Here is a 13,564-nt window from a genome sequence, read left to right as displayed (position 1 = left end):
GGAGCGCGAGGCCGGCCTGCCCGCCCGCCGCGGGGGCCCGGAGGCGCCCGACCGCAAGTGTGGGGCCCTGCGACCCGCCCCGCGCTGGGTGGGAGCCGGGCTGGCGGTCCCCGGACGCGCCGGGGCCCGGGAGGGCTTTGCTTGGTGGCCTCTTTGGACTAGCGGGGGACCAGAAAAGGCTCGTCCTGGGCATGCACAGCCGCTCCTGACGCCGTCAGTGGAATCTTTTATTGGCGGCATCGTGGATGGGGGGAAAACCTACCTTCTGTTTGGCAGCTGCTCTTTTCTAAAGCAGGAAATTATCTCTGGGGGTGACAGGATACTGGGTACTCCCCTTGCTCTGAGGGTCCGGGTGGGGAAGGTGTCAATCTCCTGCTTGTACGCCTGGTAATGGGCTGCAGCCCCCCTGACCCTCCCAGCCCCGACCCCAGCTTACAGCCCCGTTGCCTCTGTGTCCTGTAGCCCCTCATCCCTGTTGTCACTGGCTCTCAGGGCAGTTGTTTCCAGTGCGCTGGACCTTGCCTCTCCCATCACAACCACTGAGGAACTGCCACAGACAGGTTAAATGCTATATGACGATGGCGCATGTCTGGGTTTTTCCCATAAAATCTGGGCACTGTTGTCTGCAGGGGATTCTTGGTCCACACAGCAGGTGCTCACTGGGCGCGGGGGCCATGACTGGGAACTGTGTCCTGTGCTGTGAGGGGCTCTAGGACAGTGTGAGCCCACTGCCGGGGGCCTGCAGTGTGCTGCCTCCTGTCACCCAGAGCAGCCCCCTGAGGGCCTCTCTTTCCTTCCTTTTCTGCCCCTCTTATTCAGAGCCTGACCCTCTCTGAGACCACCAGCCCTCTGAGTTGGACCCCATCTCCCTGACTATGTTTTGTGCACTTAGATGGTTTCTCCTTGGAGCACCTAAAAGTTGCTTGATGACAAAGAGATGGTGCTAGACATTTTTTATTTCAAAACAGTCTTCATATTTGTTCTCTTTGCCACCTTCCTCAAGGCCACAGTGGTTTCCGGGGCTACATGGGGCATTTTGCTTACTTGTGCTACTTAAAAATGTAAGTAGAGTGAGAGTGTTAGAAGTCTAGACTGGTTCTCTTGCCATTTCTTGAAATTAGGAATTGTGCAGCCCAAACATTAAACAATTGATTCATCTGGTTCCTTCTCCCCCTCCCCGATGCCACGTAAATGGGCAGGAGCTGACTTTTCTGCTGTCAGAGCCCACTAAAAACCAAATGAGCCCTCGGGCAGGCCTAATCGCTCTGATCTGCCATGGACCTTCTAGCTGGAAGAGTTATGCAATCGTATTATCCCAGCACTCATCACTGTGTGGAGGATCCCCTTTTACTAAATGATTTATTACTCTTAGCAGAATTCCTTTGGCTGCAGATTTTATTTGAGTCACTCTGTTCAGCTCAATTGGTCGCCTCCAGTTACCGTGGCAACCAGCAGATGGGGTTCTTTGATAAGGGTCAGCGGGGAAGCTGCCTTCATATAGACAGAAGAGGAGCTAAATAAAAAAGCTTTCAGCATTGACAGTTCTGGAGTGGATGGCCAGGAGTAGTTATCAAATTACTTGCATTAAAACCTAATTAAATGTGTGCCCGTAAGCCCACCGTAGTGACTGAATCTGGCTACTTAGCCGCCGTGGGTTCACTCATTTCATCACACCTCTGTGACCAATTTGACTACCTCAAGGATGGGGATGGTCAAACAGGAAGGAACTAGAAGGAATCTCACTGCAGTGTGGAACCTGGGACACCCCAGGACCCTCCCAGAGGGTTTGAGTCTTTGAAGCCCCAGGAGGACCTCCTCAGAATAGGATCTTCCTGAAAACGCCACACTGTGCAAGTTTTTATAAGTATGAAATTATTTCCAAATAACCCATTTTTGAAAAGAGGGTGCCCAGGCTTACATTTAGTCGGGGTGTGGCAGGAGAAGCAGTGTGGACTTTTCTGCTAGGACTTCTGAGTGGCCTGGAGCCAGATGTGACCTGGATTCTACTCTGCAAAGGTGGTGATTTTCAATGGTTTTCATTCCTCTGTCCTGTTTTCCTTTGCACAGTGGGGCTGTGCTCACTATGACTCTGCTTTTGCTTTAAAAAGAGCTGGTTAAGGGTAACTGGGGCTTAAGGCAAATGGTCTCCCAGGTTCTTCAGAGTCTAAGATTCTTGCCCTGTCGGCTCTCACCTCCACTGTTTCATGGGGTGGATCCTTTATTCGTGCCTAGCCCTCCAACAGAGTTACAAGCTCAGCCCGGTCGGGTCTACGTGCCCTTTAAGATTGCAAGGTAGCGATGTGGCAGGTGTTCCTAAGTGATCCAAGGTGTTCCTAACTGTGCCTCGTTTCCAGAGGCGGCTCTGTGTTAAGCTGTTGGTCCAGCAAAGGCTGGGCGACATCGTCGGGGGCTTCAGGGTGCCACCTGGTCCCTCGGGGTGCTCGCTGTGCTCACAGAGGATGCTGTGGCAGTGGGGCCACTGGCAGCAGGTTTCCCAAGCTGGTTTTAGAGTTTCTGGCCTCTCAGTCCTGCATCCTTCATGCCAATGCCAGTCTGTAACTAGGTCGTATGGTTTCCACTGAGGAGTCCTCCCAGGTGGGGGACAAGGTAAGAACAGAGGTCGAGAGCGTTTAGAAACTTTGATAGCAATCAGGCGGTGCAACAGCATTTTGATTGTCCTTCACAGAACGATCAGTCTGCATTAGAGTGGAAGTTCAAAAAGTACAGCAAAACCAAGACTGGTCCTCTTCACTGATCCCGGAGCTGGGGATTGCCTCCTTCTTCCCGACTCTGGGAGGCAAAGGTCAGCCCTTTCCCAGTCCTTTGCCCAGTGTGCTACCTTTCACAAGGTCCTTGCCTAAAATTCTTATTTTTAGTAGGGAATAGAGGTCAGGCAGAGCACTGGATTTGGAGCCAAGAGTCTTGGATTTCAGTCCTAGATTTACCACAGACAGGCTGTGTGACCTTGGACAAGTCACTTGTACTCTCTGGGCCACAGATTCACCATAATGGCCTGTACTGCATGACCTCTGAGGTGCCTCTCAGCTCTAACATGACCTGATCCTTTTGAAGAGAAGAGCAGGGGTCCTTCCCCCATCTCTGCCCCTAAGCAGCCCTGCTCCACTCCGAAGGCAGCCAAGACTCCTTGGAAATTTGAGAGAATGAAAAATGAAAGGGGCAGTAGAGGAATGTGAATTCTCTTTGTTGGAAATGTAAACGCTCCCCAGAATTACATACACACTTGGAATAAATTACTCCATTGAAATCGTTATTAAATAGCGTGGATTTGGGCAAAGGAAATTTGAACAGTAAACTAACCATTGAAACTTGCCTTAATTTTCTAAGTGAGGGTAACCAGCTACAATGTGTTGCACATTCCTGAGCACGTGGCTCATTCTCGCTGATCCTGTATGACCACATTAATGAGATGGGATTTCGCAAAATGCAGCAGCGATTTTTAAGCATTGGAGCAAAGTGTACAACTTGAAATTGATATGGCTTATTCACCAAAATTAATTACCTACAGCAATAATTAGGGTCATTGGGTTTCCCAGACGTCAACGTGGGCAACCTAGGCGTATTGTTACGACTGTTTAGCGGGGGACGTGTTTGTAGATAAGAGCGTAGTAAAGTTCTGTAAAGTCATAGTATTGTAGAAGTTTGGATCTAGGAGAGAACTTCGTCATCTTTTAGCCCAGAGGCTGGCATACGTTTTTTCTCTAGGGTCAAGTAATAAATATTTTAGGCCCTGTGGCCCCATGTTGTCTGCTGCAGCTCCCAGTTCCCCTGCTGCAGGGCACAAGCCGTCACAGACACCGCGTGAATGGATGAGAGTGGCTGTGTGTCAGTGAAAGTTTATTTAGGGGCATTACAAGTTGAATTTCATAGAATGTTCACATCACAAAACATTATTTTTCTTTTGATTTTTTTCAGTCATTTAAAAATACAAAAGACATTCTTAACTCACAGATTGTACAGCAACAGGCAGTGGCCGAGGCTGGGCTTGGCCTGTGATGTGAAGTTTGCTGACCAGCTTCTAGCTTACCTTGTCCTTACACATGGGAGAAAACTGAGATTCCCAGTGATCACACAGTTTGCTGAAGTTTTTATGACTGACTCCAAAACTTAGAATAATTTTTCTTTAGACAGTTGGCTGTTTTGATGGTCAAAATTGGAGCCATGCAAAAAAAAAAAAAAAAATTCTCCTGAAGAACTCACTGTGAATGTGTAATTGATATTGTGAATATAGCATACCAGTGATTCTTAAACTTCAGAATTCATCAGAATCAGTTAGAGGATTTATTACAAATATATACCACTTGGCCACACCCCCAGGGTTTCTGCTTCAGGAGGTCAGGAAGTGTTCTGTGCTCAGTTTTTCAAGTGGAGGACCTGAGATTGACAGAGATCAAGCCTCTTGCTCATGTGAAATAGGCAGTTTGGGATAGGATTTTGAACCTATGCCTCCTGTTCCCAAGTCCAGCACTCATTCATCGCTCCTAGGATTCTTTTAATTAAGTTACAAATGTCAGTTGCATACTTACAATTATTTCATTTATATGTTCTCTCGGGAACAAAGTTATTATGTATTAAGGCCTACTTACACTATAGATGAAATGGTAAGTCTTCTATTGGGTGTGAGTATTATCCACTGTGAGTGTTTCCCTCATGCTGACGCATGCACCCAGCACCTCGCTAAGTGCTGCAGATGGAAAGCTGAACAAGATCCCATTCCCGTCCTTAAAGGCCATTGTTCCCTGGGAGAGGCGGACTGACAATGACCATAATAACGTGGATGGGTGCTCCGGTGGGGTGCGCAGGATAGAACGGGTTTAGAAGGTTTAGGGGCTGGGTCTCCATAAGCTGGAGTCTGAGCCATGTGGACGGAGGGGGAGGAGGAAAGAAGGATTCGGAGAAAGGTGACCGGGGGTGGTCCTGCCCCTGCGAGGAGATACAGAGGGAGGAGCTGGCCATTTGTGGCTTGTTAATCCTGGCTCTCCCCCTTCTGGTTGTCTGAACGTGGGCAAGTGACTAACTTCTCTGTGCCTTGCTTTTCTCAGGCACAAAATGCGGATGATAACAATACGTACTGTGTAGTATTGTCATGAGGATTAATTGAGTTAATGAATGTAAAATGCCTACAGTACTCCCTGGTCCTTGGTAAACGTCAGTAAATATCAGAGCACTCTCCTGGGAGTAGTAGGGAACTGAGTGTGTGTTTCAGAGTCACCATATTTGCACCTTTTAGATCCAGACGTTGGCTGAAAAATGTCCTCCATTTCCATGAGGAGGCCCCCCTCTCCCAGGGAAGTTGTGGGTGCGAGTGTTGAGAGAACGCTTATCTAGCAAGGGGAAGGAAAGTCTTTACTGTAGGCAGTGGCCAAAGGAAGGGGCTTTGTCATCAACACATTTCAGGACAAAAACCATTTTACTGCCACCACCACCACCAGGAAAAAAAAAAAAAAAAAAAAAATCACTCACAGTAGTTTGTAGGAAGCTCCCAGGTGAAATGTTGAGTGAAACTAAAACCTTAGATCAAAAGCCATATATGCATGAGCGTCCTGGCCGCCTCTGGAGTAAGGAGGAGGCTGGGTTGGAGAGAAATGCTAGGAATGGCCCCGCGGTACTGGCATTGGGTTCACAAGTGTTCATTTGATTATTATGCCTCATAACTTATTTAGACACTGCATATATTTTGTATGTATCACATACAACATACAAAATTTAAATATATGTATTCACTTGCTTTCACAGTATTCATAGCAAATGAGTATCTGAAGCCTAGGACCAGAGCTGGCAGCTTGCGCTGCTTCTGTTTTGCATAAGACATTTTCCCCAGCCCACTCAGCTCCGTGAAGTTGTTTTGTATCTCACCACTTGCTCCATCTTAGCTTGAAGTCTTGCATATTTTTTAAAAAAAAATGTTGGTTCTGATCGTGCACGTGGGGTGTGGCGGAGAGATCACTGTTGGGCCAATAGAGACGTGCTTGGGCCCAGCCCAGGTCTCAGTCTCCTTTAGCTTTATCTGCGTCCTGGGCTTCAGAAACCTGGGCCTGCTTGTTCCCGTGGTAACCGCTGCCCCTACCGGCCTGTAATTCCTGGGGAGCCTTTGCGCAGGCGAGCCCAGCTGACCACTCTGCGCCAGCATGGTGCAGCGGCTCTTCTCTGAGAGGCCCCAGTCTGCCCAGTGGTGGCAGGTCCTTAAGGAAATGGAAATAGGCCCTGTCCCTGCGATCAGGATGGTGACCCCAGCTTGGGTGCAGAGTGGTCTGTAATTGTCCTTCCTTGGGGTCTGGCTGACCCCACCCACCTGTGAGGGCAGGGGCGCACCAGTGCTCCGTGGGGAGGGATGGCCTCCTACCCCTCCTGGGGCCTGGCTTGGCCTCAGCTCCCCGGGTGCTGGGACAGTGCGGTGTGGAGTGCGAGATGTCCTGGGGGTCTCTGTGAGAGGATGGGATACCTGCCTGTTTCGGAGATGAGGCGTAGGCCTTGGGAAAGGAACGTCCAAATTAGAGATTGAGGTCTGAGATCCAGTGATGCCATCTCTCTTTGCTGCTGTGCGGGGCCTCTGTGTGCTTTGCAGGCTGTCGGGCTCCTTACAGGAGGGGTTGCTGCCTGAAAGGCTCCACCTCTGGTTTGGTCGGCTGAGAGCAGCCCCACTCTCTCCTTTAATTACTTCACGCCTTGTAGAGGAAATGGCTCAAAACAAAGAGCCCAGACAAAACAAGAAATTGCAGCCTCTTAGGAGGACAATGATGTCGAGACCTGAACATTGAAAACAAGTCACTGCCAGCCCTGTGAGATCAAGAGGAGTCACGCTCCTGGCACAGGGCACCGCCAGGGTCATAGGTGGAAGGAGCAGAAGGTCGTCTGGGCGTCTGGGGGGCTGGAAGGCAGGCGACCGGCCACTGATCCAGGCCTTGCAGGGGCCGGATTCCAGAAGGGGTGAGGTCATCCAGAAGGCAGGTCAGGATGCCTGTGTCCGCCTGAGAAGGCATCCCTTCAGCTGGACCTCGTGTCCCTGCCCCGGGCCAGCACCCTCACCAGCACCCTCACCCTTCAGAGCAGCTCTGCTCTGCAGCCTGTCGCACTGCTTCTTTCTCAGCAAACTTCGTGCCCTCCACCTGGGGCAGAGTGAGGAGGCTGCTGGGCGGGAGCTCGCCCAGCCTCAGGCTCACCTCGCCTGCCTTCCCTCTGCCTCCGGGAGGAGGCCCCTGCCTGCTGCCCACGTGCCTTCCCTCTGGAAGCCCACCTATCTTTGCCTTGAAGATTTCCCTTCCCTCCTCCAGGGCCTCCTGCCCTCGGGGTCAAGTCTTTCCAGCCTCCACACACATTCTCACCACCTTGTGCTCAGCCAAGCCCCTCTCCAGGACAGTCTCCCCTCTCCCGTCCCCTGTAATCGGCTTCCACCACACCTCCCTACGGAAGGGCAGGCCGGCTTGCTCTCGCTCCCACAAGCCGCCCTCTCCTCCTGCAAGCCTCCCCTTTCTCCCAGCCTTCCTCCCTCCCTCCGGGTCATCTGGTCATCCGGCTCAGTGCGGTGTCTTCTGGCTTCCCGCCCTCGGCCAGCCTTTCCACACGGCTTTCCCCAAGGCCTGGCCTGGCCTTATTCCCTCTCACCGCAGCACAGGTTACTGGCCAGTGGGTTGTGGGCAGCCTGAATGTCTGTATTTTTAACAAACTCGAAAATCTCTCCCAGGCTTTCCTGCATGAATCTTGCGCGATGTTCATGGCCTCGCCTCTCAGCAGGTTTGGCCAGCACAGCTGGGGACCTGGCCTGACCCTCCCTAGGCCCCAAGCCGCATGACTGCTGGGCCGGTGGGTGGGCCCAGACCCCAGAACTTCTACCCTGGGCCTGTCCCTCCTCCCATCCTCTCTTGGTGAATAGCAATGCCGTTGCCTGAGGGACAACACCCATATTTGTGAGTTTGGCCCAAAGCTTTCCTGGGTCCAGCATCAGCTCCCTCCCAGCAGCCGGCAGCTTCTGGTCGGGCCACACTGCACAGCTCTAAGCTTCCAGACACCACGGCCTTTACAGGACCACCTCTCACTTGAGAAGGCCCTGCCCCTGGCCCTTGCCAAACCAACACCCACTCGCCGTTTCACATCCCAGCTTGCCAGCCAGGTGACCTTGGACTAGTCGTTTATTCTGTCTCTGCGTCAGTTTCCTCATCCTTAAACTGAGGATAACAGTTCCTGTTTCGTGGGCTTGTCATGAGCACTAAAAAGGTAGTAAGTGGCACGCACTTGGCACATGGTAGGCGCTCGGCAGGTGATGGCGGTGACAGTGATCTCTTTCCTGAAAAAGCGCAAGCCTTCCAGGACCTCGCACTTGCCCTGCTGGCCCTGTGCGTTTATGCCTCGCTGGTGCCCTCAGTGCAGCGCCTTTTAGTCTCCTCAGTTAGCTGGGAGCCCCGTGAGGGCAGGGACCCTTTGTAATTTTTAACCTATGAGAGGCATTTACCAGGGGTTGGTTGGTTTGCTGAGTTAACCCAGTGAGTTAACCAACGTCAGTAGTGGTTCAGGACACCTGGACATGGTCTAGCGTTGCCTCCATGCTCTACCACTGACTTCTCGTGTGACTTTGTGCAAGTTAACTGGACCTCAGTTTCAGTTTTCTCATCTGTGAGATGGGAAGGTGATGGAAGCACCTACTTCTTAGGATGGTAGTGAATTTGACTTAGATGATCAGTGTGGAGGACTCAGCTCAGAGGCTCAGTAAGTGCGAACTGTTGTCGGTGGTGGTAGTCGCAGCTGGGGTTGGCTGAAGATGTGAACTTAGAAGGACAAAAAAATGAGAGCAATACCCAGCACGGAAAATAAGAGACGATTTATACGCCAGTAGAACACCCCAAGGAAGCTCTTCAGATGGTGATGGAACATTCATGAACGATGTGGGCTGGGGAAGGCTGTCCCAAAGAATAACTTTTTAATTTTTAAAAAAATCTGTTTTCCCAATATTCAATATACGTTGACAGAGCTGCCTTGAAATCCATTTCCTTACCTAAGTCCCTTTTGTCTAAAATCTGGGCTGTAGGTTTTTGTTTTTGTTTTTTTTGACAAATGTGAGCCTGGGCTTTTTTTACCTTTTCTGAGCTTGGGATTGACTTTATGGCTGCACGTGGAGTGACGTAATAGAAGCTGACTCTGAAAAAGGAGGGCGCATAATTTTTAAAAGGAGAAAAACACTCCTTAGAGGCACTGCTCGGAGTGTTCGATCTGAGTTGAAGTAAACCCTCCCTAGCTCTTCTTAGCTCTTAGCGGGCCTCAGCCTCCGAAGGGAAGACACGGCTCTCCTGGTGACTTGCTCCTGTATCAGCGGTGCTCCTGCCGGCAGACGCTTGGCTGCTAGTTTCCTGCTCTGATGCGGGGCTCACACCTGGGGACTTGATTCATCTGGTCTGGCTGGGGGCTGGGTGCAGGGACCTGAGGCCCAGTTTGCAGAACACCCCCGGCTTAGCCTCATCTAGGTGCTGAGGGCTCCACTGAAGGAGGGTTCTCTGGCGGTGAGACGGTGTGGCCAGCCCACGGCCAGCCTTGTGTGCTGCGGGCACAGGCTTTGGCTCAGCCCATGGCTCTGGATAAAGCAGCCATCTCTTTCAAGGAGCCCAAAATACACACGGAACCCATCAGTTATCAGGAACGTTTCTCATTAATCAAAGCACAGGGCAAGGGACTATGTGGAGGGTGGCCCCTCCTGGTACCTTCTTGCTTTTTAGCCTTAATGGTGACATCTATTTATCACATGTTTCTGTTCCATTTGTTTCCAGCAAGCACGAAGCCAGTCGGCTACCGCCTCAGTAGCTCGTAGCCTGTGGGCTCTCCACACCCAGGCCTTGATTGGAGGGGGAAAACCACCTAATGGTTCATGGAGCTCAACTGCGAATAAGATGTTTTTCAGCTGTCTGATTTAAATATCAAAGCCTTAGATTGGCTGTTTCTCAAGGAAAAAGGCTGTTGTCTACATCTCTGCGTCTCCAACAGTACCCACTCCGGAGCTAGGCGGCAGAGTAGCTGCTCAGATGAGTGGGTCAGCCCAGGCTTGGGGCCAGGGAGACACTGAACCTGGTCAAGAAGGGGAAGAGCCAGGGGGTAGGTGCCCTCTGGGCAATGGGGAGGGTTGCAGCTGCCAGAAGAATATGAGGAGAGCATGAGGAACATTGTTAGGTTTCCCAGGGTGCAGTTTTACCTGTCTACAGAAGCTGCATCATGTGTATTAAGGGCGTCTGCCCACCTGTCCTGAAGTCCTCAATCTGTCCTTGTAGGTGGTTACTTGTGCTCAGCACCTGCCAGAAATACGGTGGCAGGAAAGCTTGAACCGAGGGCAGGCTGAGCCCATTGTCTGCAGAACAGCCTTTGAGGTTTTTGATTCCAACTGGGAACATGTAGCCTGGAGTTTGAAATGCATCTTGAACTTTTAAAATCCTGTGGAGACAACCTAATTGAACTGCTGGTGCTTTGGTCTGTGAGGACCTTGAGGAAGGGCGTGTGACACATCCAGCTTCTTTCCAGAACAGTTCTGGGTAGTTGTTCAAGTCTAAATTGAATCCAAAGCCGACATTTCCACGGGTGAGTGTGCTGCTGGCTGTAGGAAGCCGTCTACGGACAAATGAGGATGATAGTTTGAATTAGCAGCTCTGGAGAGGAGAGCCCATCAGCAGAATGACAAATTTAGGATCTTTAAAGACATCTGGTCAGTGATGCCAGAGCTCGTGATTGACTGAGTGATTAATAATGGAAAACCCTTAGTTCAGTGTTTCCGCCTTCCCTCGCCCACTTCCCCAGCCGGGGTGGCCGTCTGCTCCAGCCGGCCAGAGAAGTTTCCAGCTGAACAATGGAGGCATTTAGGCCCTTCATCTCTGACCTCTGTAAGTTTAAGGTTTGCATTTTTCTTTAGCTTATCCAACTTCCCTGTGCTTGCTGATTGACAGCTCACCCAGGAGACCCCAATTCCCATCCTCATCTGATACAATTTCATTCACTTAACAAGTGTGTTCCATCACAAGGGCCCATCACAAGCCAAACCAAATCTCGCTTCAGGGTCCCCCTGACTTACAGCTGCTAGCTCACTGCCAGGAGCTTCCCTCCAGCACACAGAGCAATGGAAGACGGCAAAAGGGCTGAAGGTTCTGCCCCTCTGCTCTCTGATGCCGACTGCCCCCAGTTCTCAGGACCCATCGCTAAACTGCCATGGTTTTTTGTTTTCTTTTTTCCAGGCTAAAGCAGCTGGAAAAGCACAGCCAGGCCACCGCCCAGCAGCTGGTGCAGCTCCTCAACAGGCAGAACCAGCTCCTGCTGGAGAGACAGAGCCTGTCGGAAGAGGTGGGACGTCTGAGACTGCAGGTACTGTTCGTGGCGGGCTCACCACCCTGATGCTCAGGGTGCCCATGGTCTTTTTCTTGTTCCTTTCCCAGAGCCGCGTCTTATGAGGCTAAAGTCCCCAGGGTCACCGTGGTTAGCGAATAAGCTGGGGGGGGGGCAATCCTGAAGCCTGTGCTGGGCGCAGCAGAGGACACAGAGGCTCCCTGTTTAGGGAGCACACGTTGGTGCGGGAGAGTAGGCGTGAATCAGTGAGCCACACGGAGTGAGGGCTGAGCCGCACTGCGCGGGCGCTGCAGCGGGGGTGTGCTCAGGGGGCCTTCTGGAGGAGGCTGGCTTTGAACTGCCCCTGGAGGACATGTACAGTTTGAACTGGTTGAAGAAAGAGGCGCTTCCTGTTAGGAGAGTCATTGTGAGAGGAATGCGGGAGTCTTGTTCTAAATCAGCTGATAGACAACTGAGCTAAGGCTTGGAGTGCTTGCAGAGGGCCTAGTGGTGTTACACAGATAACACGCAGTAACTTTCTTTGAACAAGTCTGCAAGATTGATTACTGTCTCCATTTTACAGATAGGGAAACTGAGGCTCACACAAGCATATACCGCTAGCAGGTAGGGACAGTGCAAATGGCGCCTAAGTCTGACTCCACAACCCAGGCTTTCCCTGTTCAGGTTAGGTTTGGGGCCACCAGCAGGGATGGTGGAGGAAAGAAGTCTCCAGGTGAGTTTGGAGTATTGAATGAAACTTTTCCCCCTAAATTGCTTCTCTTCCCATCAGAGGGGCTGTGTTTTTTGCCCCTTCAAGCAATTTGTCAGGATAATGAGGTGGTCCATGGGCTGGCTGTGGCCTTGGCCTCTAATTAGGATTGCACCCAGGTGCTCCATGAGTGCCCGGGGGACGTCCTGCAGTGAATGTTTGGAATGATTAATAGAGAAAATGTATCTGGAAATGAAAATAATGAGAAACTGTCTCTCATTCTGTTTTCAAAATGACCATGTGTCCAAATGAATAGCCTCTGAGCAGCTTTTCCCACTCAGCCCACCAAAACCCTCTGTTCCACAAATAGGAAGTGAGCAACCCCAGGTGCCAGTCACTGAGCTCAGGCCCAGGGATGGAGACACGCCTGCGTGTCTGTCTCCCCAGGGCCTCTGAGGCTGCTCGCAGGGACGGGTGGTGCATGAGCCCCACAGCCTGCAGTCAGATAGTCATCTGGGATGCATGTGAACAAATAAATGAAGGAACATGGATTCCAGGGCCTTTCCTTGCAAACACTAAGGCAGCATCTCTGGGAGCAGGGCCCAGGAACCTGCATTTTAACGAGCTCTTTGGATAATTCTGCAGGACACTAGGGTTGGAAAACCTCTGAAAATGTTTAGAGGCAGAAAGAACAGAGAATGATTCCAGGGTGCACCACTGTTGTGAGGCCCTGAACAAGTCATTGAAGTCTCTTCTAAGCCTCAGCTTCCACACGTGCACAGTGGATGCTCTACCACCTAGCTCAAAGGACACTGGAAGTGTTCAGTGGGGGCAGCTGTGAGGTACCTGGCAGGATTTCTTGCATATTGCAGGCCAAAGAAATGTCAGTGTTTCTTTTCCTTCCCTCTCCAAACTGGAGAAGGTCCTGTGAGAAGCCCAGGGAGGGCCGCACCCTGTGGTGCCCATAGCTCCTTGGACGTGCACAGGTGCAGCCTAAACTAGACCAGAACCCAGCTGTCCGGGCAGGTCCTTGGAGGGGTCCAGGGTGGTGCCAACCAAAGATCAGGGTAGCAGGTATCCAGGCAGGTGGAAGGACTGCAGCTCATGGCACAAGCGAACCTCCTGGCCTCCAAGAGCCAAGAACGACCCAGGACTCGGGTTGTGGAGAGTCTTCTGTACGAGCTCTGAGCGCGTGGCAGGTTCCTCTCCAGCCTGGACCAGATCACTGTCCTGTGGGCTTTGCCTTTTACCTCCCCATCTGCCTCCCTTACATCCCACTCAGATCTTAACATGGGTTATCGACGCTTAGAAACCTCTTCCAGGGCTTTAAAACCCTGATAATTGCCAAATGAATTGCAAAATTTTTATAAAATGCATTAAAAAAAAAAAAAAAAACTCTAAAACCTCAAACTTCTTCCGAAAAACGAGCAGGTCTTTCTTCCCTTGCCTGAACAAGAGAAATGATTGGACCACCCTGTGCTGTCTGGTACTTGCCCATCTGGCTCACCTCCAAAGGGATCTTTCACATTCAGATACGACATTTGGAGTTAT

The 13,564-nt window shown here is 51.2% G+C and overlaps 1 protein-coding gene across 10 annotated transcripts in view; it reads left to right on the top strand.

Annotated features, from left to right (window-relative positions):
• Positions 1 to 13,564, top strand: part of SDCCAG8 (SHH signaling and ciliogenesis regulator SDCCAG8) — a 185,805-nt gene that overhangs the window by 163,528 nt on the left and 8,713 nt on the right. For all 10 annotated transcript variants that reach the window (XM_074351768.1, XM_074351759.1, XM_045509440.2 and 7 more), the window contains one exon: positions 11,217 to 11,343. In XM_074351768.1, the coding sequence (XP_074207869.1) occupies positions 11,217 to 11,343 (127 nt within the window). The remainder of the gene's footprint in view (positions 1 to 11,216; positions 11,344 to 13,564) is intronic.

The sequence above is a fragment of the Camelus bactrianus genome, chromosome 23, assembly GCF_048773025.1.
Source record: "Camelus bactrianus isolate YW-2024 breed Bactrian camel chromosome 23, ASM4877302v1, whole genome shotgun sequence".
NCBI classification, from domain to species: Eukaryota; Metazoa; Chordata; class Mammalia; order Artiodactyla; family Camelidae; genus Camelus; species Camelus bactrianus.
Note: the sequence above shows the minus strand (reverse complement) of the source record. Positions and strands in the feature narration are given on the sequence as shown.